The sequence below is a fragment of the Falco cherrug genome, chromosome 13 (genome assembly GCF_023634085.1).
Source record: "Falco cherrug isolate bFalChe1 chromosome 13, bFalChe1.pri, whole genome shotgun sequence".
In the NCBI taxonomy this organism is placed as follows: Eukaryota; Metazoa; Chordata; class Aves; order Falconiformes; family Falconidae; genus Falco; species Falco cherrug.
In genome coordinates, this window is record NC_073709.1 from 3,340,445 (window position 1) to 3,347,227 (window position 6,783).

At 48.5% G+C, this 6,783-nt stretch overlaps 1 protein-coding gene across 3 annotated transcripts in view; it reads left to right on the forward strand.

Moving 5' to 3' along the window:
- The window catches only part of ANAPC1 (anaphase promoting complex subunit 1), a 33,586-nt gene extending 30,374 nt beyond the window's left edge, over nt 1–3,212 (forward strand). For all 3 annotated transcript variants that reach the window (XM_055725748.1, XM_055725750.1, XM_055725749.1), the window contains exons 44-47: nt 562–657; nt 1,008–1,206; nt 1,686–1,820; nt 2,857–3,212. In XM_055725748.1, coding sequence (XP_055581723.1) covers nt 562–657; nt 1,008–1,206; nt 1,686–1,820; nt 2,857–2,972 — 546 coding nt within the window. In that variant the 3' untranslated portion in view covers nt 2,973–3,212. The remainder of the gene's footprint in view (nt 1–561; nt 658–1,007; nt 1,207–1,685; nt 1,821–2,856) is intronic.
- Nucleotides 3,213–6,783: the final 3,571 nt, after the last annotated feature.

The window sequence follows — 6,783 nt, forward strand, 5'->3', positions numbered from 1 at the left end:
TTGGTTGTATGTATAAAAGGTGGGGAAAAACCTACGTTAAACAGAGGAACAGAATTCAGTCCTTCAAATAGTGGGGACAGGAAAATATTCTAAGGGTTGTTTTGTAATGCAAAGGTGTAAAACAGCATTGACCCTGTACATTTTGTTGGTTTTGTTTGCGTTCTTTTGGTTTGGTGTGGGTTTTTTCCCATTTAGTTACATCACAGTTGCTGCTAGTTGTGTACACCAGTTGTATTCATTGTAGACTGTGTTTAACAAATACCGAGAGCCCTGTTCAGTCTCCTGAAGCAATTAGGTGAAGTCACTGCAGAAGGGTTAGGGTGTTTTGCACTGTATTTCTTTGCATGAAATGACTTGAGAGGGAGTAAAATACAGCTGTATTATGCATAGTTTTCATAAGCCCAAGAATGAAAGCAAGCTGTGTAGCATTGTTAGCTATCATTAATTTATGTAATGTCAGTGCATGGGTTAACTTTAATGGAAGGAAATGTGAGCAATGCAAGAACCTGAAATAAATCGTACCTAACATGTGTGCTTTGTTAAACATGTGTCTTTTATCAGAAACAGGAAATCCTGGATCTTTTCTCTTCAATTCTTTATGAGTGTGTTACCCAAGAAAATCCAGAGATGCTGCCCACATACATAGCAATAGATCAGGTGGAGTAAACACTTTTTTCTTTTTTTTTTTTTTTTTTTGTCTTTATGCTTTGGCAACGGGTATTGTTCATTGCACGTGCTTTTATGGTGAACAGAAAGGAAGGACACATATTAGTAAGGCTACAGGGAGGTGGCAGAGATTTTAAAAGCAAATTGGAAAATAGTCTAAGGTAATGAAAACTGAAATTACTCAAGAAACATTAGCTGGCAGTTTTTCTCAGTAGGTGCTCGGAAGGGCAGCCCTTGGCAAGGCGGGGCTTGAAGATTCATTTACTTCATGCTTGACAGCAACGTTTCTTTCCTCCTCCAGTTCACATTCTCACAGTCACTTTGTATTTCCCCTCTGCTAGGCTGTGAGGAGATTAGAAAGAAGAGAAATGTCAGAGACGTTTGAGCTGTGGCAGATAAAGCTGGTGCTAGAATTTTTCAGTTCCAGAAGTCACCAGGAAAGGATGAGCAGGAATCCAAACCGAGGACTCTTCATGAACTCTGAATTTCTGCCTGTGATGAAATGCACTATAGATAATACTTTGGATCAGTGGCTTCAAGGTATAGAGAAGCTAACTTGAATCCTACGGCCGTGATCTCAGTTTAGCCTTCTTGCTGATCTGGGTTGACTTTTGTCTCAAATGTACTGAAAGATGGTAACCGAAGGGAAAGCACTTGTATGTTATCATGAAACAACGTGTTTTGAGCGTAGTGCGTTCCATGTGAAACATTCACTGTTTGACTTTATTGGTGGGAAGTTTAGTTGATGTGGAAGGTTATGTTTCCTAGACAAAATGCTTTCCTAACGTCACACTGGGAGAATTTTCTAGGAGCAAAAGTGAGGGGTGACCACAGCAGGGAACAGGGTGGAGGGTGGCCATGGCAGAAGGAAGATTTGCAGACGAACCCCTAGCCCACCTTCTGTGGGGAGACGGAGACTTTTCAGCGGGCTTTTTCTGTGAAAATACTGTTGGTCGTGTCTTTCTGTTTCCTCCCACAAATGCTCCCTAAATTTCATCAGTGCGTCTTACATATTGCAGCTGGAGGGGATGTCTCTCTGCATTCCTACCTAAGTGGGCAGCCCACGGAGGAATCTCAGCTGAGCATGCTGGCTTGCTTCCTGATTTACCACTCAGTCCCGACACCAGGTCAGCTGGCAGCTGGAGGCTTGGAAGGTAAGGCTGGAGTACCGGGCAGCGCTCTGAATTGTGTGGAGACACGGTTCTGGCTTGGCCCTGCATCCTGAGAGGAGTGTATCCTGTAGATTATGTGACAGCGTGCATTTCCTCTGAAAGCTGTTCCGTCCATTTTTATTCTTTGTTAATCGTCTCAAGTCTAGACAGAAAAGGTAGAAACTTTAAGCAGGATTAAAGAAGCCAGAATAAGCCTATATTAAAAAAAAGTCTTAGTTTCTTCCAGTCCTGCAGGTAATATGTTCTCGCAGGCAGCAGGACCAGGTAAGATGAGCTGTGACAGGGAAAAGTGTACTTGTTGGGCTAGCCATATCCCCAATGTCCCTAAATCTTTTTCCTGTAAGTACCTAATCAGAGCAATTGCCCACTCTTCTAGGTTTCCAGCAGCGGTCAGATTTGGGTTCCAGGGAAATTCTGGGTCCTTTCACCAGGCAGCTTTTTCTTGCCCTCCATCATCTCAACCTGGGGATAGACCAATCCTCCTCTGCTTGCCTACGTTTCTCAGGTTGCAAAAGAAATGCAACTGGGCTTTGATTTGGGGAACTCCCAGGCTTGCTTACGGTTATGACACGAATGGTACCACCTCCATGGTGAGAGGAATCTGTTGCTAAAGGCTTCCCAGTGGCCGCAGCCCCCAGCCTGGGGGTCCTGTGCCAGCAACAGCACCCTGAGCGTGCAGGCTCCTGTGTCTGGTTTTGGATGTTTTCCAGTCAGGTACCTGGGTATCTGTTGAGGTCAAAAGAGCTTTATGGAACTCCTGGGTTTCTGTGTCCTCTCCAGCTGTTACACGCTTTTGTTCTGGGAGCTCCTGCTACATTAATGGAATTTGGGATTTCTTAAAATTCTAACATAAAAATTAACTTTTTGACCAGCACTGCAGCAAAATGAATAGCAGTGAGCACATCTCCAAAGATCCACTCAGAATGCTGGCGAGCTGTCCTTCTTCTGTTGACTGTTCTTTTATTGGACAAGTTATACCTGTTCGTGCTCATTTTCTTCCTTTCTTTAATCTCTTTAGGAAGCACGAACTTCTCTGAGCTGCTTTCCAAGTTCAAACAGTTGAATATGCCGGTTCGTGCGTTACTAAGGCTCGCTCCTCTGTTGCTTAGAAATCCCCAGTCCATGGTGCTGTAGGTCCATGACATTCGTTCTGTGTGCGGTTACTGACCGACAGAGCCAGCTATATGTTGTTTCGTGCTTTTCAAAAACATACAGGTAAAATGTACTTAATTTTGTAACTTCTCAAACAACACAAATTTCAAACTTGTCCCCGGATGTGGTGACTATGACCAGGAGTTATTTATAAATTGTTACAATGAATTTAAAAAAAAAATTGTAAAGCTGAACTAAGAATAAATTTACTTTTGTAACTAAGGATTGTTTACAAATATGCCTTTTTGTGGAGAATTCTGAAAAAAAACCTTGGCTGGGAACCATATGGTTTCCTTGGTTTTATAACTTTTTTGCTTGTGATGTATCTTAATCTGCTTCACGTGGTACTGTAGATCCCAGGAGACAGGCAGCCCAGAAGACACCAGACTTGCTTTTCCGCTTGGGTCTCAGGCTGGAAGGGAAAGCAAGCCACCTACCATGCTGCTCGCATCATGCCAAGTATGCTTTTCAAGAACTGGCATGATCTTTCAGTCTCATTCATGGGATTATTTTTTTTTTGTACGCTTATGGAGGAGATGTATAGTATCCTTTGAAACATACTCTGTAAGTATAAATTGCTCTCTTCCGACTCATCTGCAACATACTCGCTACTGCACTGTTTACATCTTTTCTTATTTTTTTTTTCTAATCTTTGTTCTGCAATTAGTCAGTGGCTGCTGAGAAAACACCTGCCTCCACGATGTTACGTTATGTCTGGGCAAGAACTGAAACTGCTTACAGACAATTTAAATAATTGGGCATTCGTTTGTGTTTCCTTCATCTCGGCTGTGATGCCTTATGCATTTCCCCAGAGCACTGAACTTGGAGTGTGGCTGGTTCTCTATTTGTTCTGGGCGGGCCAGGCACTTAATTTTTCATTTAAAAAAAAAAAAAAAAAGTGGAGTTACTCCAATAAAAGCAGCCAGAGGTTGAATGATTACTACTAGAAAAGCAGCCAGAGCCAAGCTGTTGGACTCTACGTTTTCTGAAGTTTCAAATTTGATCTTATTCTGTGAGACTTGTGCTGGTCTTGGTCCCCCTTTTTTTTTTTTTTTTTTTTTTTTTCTCCCCAAACCCTCAAGTAGGGAAGCCAAAGGATTTTAGGGAGGGGACAAATGGATGGAGGAGGACAGCTAGGAGTGATTATGCAGAAAGCAAAAGTAGAAAAATTTTACAGACCTTCTAAATTTTATTGAAAAGAATGTGTTTAATGTGTGTTAAATAAGGTTTTCAGTTGGTTAAGATGTCCTGAAGGGAGGACCTGAGCTCCAACCATGTGGAGCCTGTGACAAATCCCAACCCCACCCCTTTTTTTATTTTTTTTTTTTTTAAGCTGTTCAGAGGTTGATCTCATTTCCTTGGGAACCCACATAGGAAAGTCAGTGTCTTGTTTCAGGGGAGGTTAAGTCTTTAACCAAGGTGATGGGCAAAGCTCCGAGCTGAAAGGCAGCTGCTTGGGAGCCGTAGCTGGGATGCCTGTTAGGGAGGAGCTGGCACAGCTCCCTGCGTTGTGACGGGGGGGGGGGGGGGTGGGGGGTGGGGGGGGTGGGGGGGTGAGCGGGGTGGATTCTCTCCGCAGGCAAGAGCTGCCGCCAGTGTCCTGGGGGCGATGGGCTCCCACAGCCTGCTGCTGGCTCCAGCTCAGGGCAGGGGTGGCAAAAAAGGATGAGCCGGCCCACAACAGGCTCGTGGGTGGAGCAGCGAGCGCAAGAGGCAATCAGATGTGTCCTGGGGGAAGTTCCTGTACCGTGCACAGGAGATGTCCTGGGGTGAGGGTTTGCCTCGAGATTTTGGGAAGGGAGCACGTTGCAGTGCCTCTCTGACACTTGGAGCCCAGAGACATTGCAGTTTAGGTTGTGGGATTTTTTTAAAAAAACAAAAAGAACTCTTACTCCAAAAGTGCCATTTTTGTTATGTGAATTAAACAGATCTATTGACAAGTAAGGAGAACCTGTGGTCCTGGCCGCTCCTTCCCCAGGATGGCAGTTCGTGCCGGGCTCAGGGCTGTGCACACTCCCTTGCGGCTCGGAGAAGTATTTTTCTTCCTCCTAAATTGAGGAAACGTGAAGCATTAAGCACTCACTTCCCAAAACAAATGTAACTGTGCTTCCCCAGCTCTCCACCCCTCGCTTTTCTGAGGGCAAATGTATTTCAGCTTCCTAAAGCTGTCCGCCCCCCCCCCCCCCCCCCCTTTCCCAAACAGCATGCATCGTGCAGGTTTATCTGTTACTTTTCTGCCCTGTGCGTGCTGCAGGAGGAAGAGCAGAAAATGCTAATGCTGGATATTGAGTGAAAAGCTGAGAAGCCTGGACTGAAGGGTGTGCTCATGCCTCACTCCCCTGCATAAATGGGGTTTTGTCCTGAGTTCAGAGGAGTTCTGGACAGCAGTCTGGTGCCAGGGGGCTGTGGTCTGGCTGCCATGAGCCTAACGCTGCCTGGTGGCTTGGCGAGCTGGAAGATGAAGATGCATTTGACCACAGACAAAATGGACAAGTAGAGCAGGCTTTATGCAAGCCCCTGCAAGGGGGTGCAAAGTGCAGCTCCTCTGGGGCTGGAGGAAGCACCTCCCCGTGCAGCCGGGGTTGGGATGCTCACAGGTCCAGCCTGACGCCAGGAGCACAGCGTGCCCTGGGCAGGGCTCTACCCTGCCTGCCATGGCCAGGGCCTTGGGTAGGAAGGAGAGTGTGTGGGTGTGCGAGTGCGTGTGTGCATGAGCCTCGCGAGCTGCATGAGGTCAGGAGCCGAGAGGCTTCCTGTTTCCTTTTTAAGGTTTAACAGAATTTGAAAGCAGCCGCCGCCACGACCTGGACCAATGATCTGGGCAGAGCAGCGGGGGAGTTTCACCTCGGGGTGCCTGGCGCCCGTTACAAATGCCAGCTCCGCTCTCCAGCCCCACGTGGAGCCCCCAGCTCCCTCCAGCCCTGGGGGGCCGCCTCAGCCCCGGGCTCCCCCGGCCTGCCAGGGTAAGGTGCTGTTTACTGCTGCGGGCAAGGCTTTGCAAGTGGTTTGAAATGCTGGTTACTTTAGCTGCTGGCCATAAATTGCAAAATAAATAATTATATATGCGATAGATTTTGCAATGCCTTCTGCTCCTGGCGCTGCCGTGTGTTGCTTGGGCCAGGCTCTTGGAGGGTGAATATTTTACATTTTGCATATTTAAACTGAGCGCTGGCTGCTGGTTGGGGTTCAGGCTTTGCCTCATCCCACTGCAGGTCCGTGGGTCGTGGGGGGGGCTCTGCGTGGGGAGCCCTGGCTGGGGGCGGGGGGCAGTAGGAGGGCTGCGGGGGTACCCTGGGAGGTGCAGGGTGCAAAGCAGGGGTAGTCTCAGCACCTGGGGACCCCCCTCTGCTCAACAGAAAGGGGTCCCCCCCCTCCCTCCTCTGCATCTCCTGGCATCCCAGCCCCTTGAAGCCTCCCCCAGCTCCCTTGCAAGCTCTTGCTCGCCCCTACTGCAGGGGGGTGAGCACCCTGCTGGCAGGGGAACACACCCCCCCCCCCCCATCCAGCCCCCTGGCGAGCCCTAGGCTGGGGGGTCCTTGGGGCAACCCTGGGACCTGCCTCTGGTCTCTGCCTGCGGGTGGGAGCTGGGCTGCTGGGCCCCTTGGGGGCTTGGCAGAGGGCAGCAGCTCTGCTCGGGCACGGCACGGACATGGGGCAGACAGGAGGCTTGCTGCCACCCATCAGCACCACCTGAGGGGCTCTTGCTGCCACACTGGGGTCCCATGCCTGGATACCCGCGGGCGGCAGCTCACGGCTGGGCGCCTTGGCGTCATGCCTCGCTACCCAGAGTGCT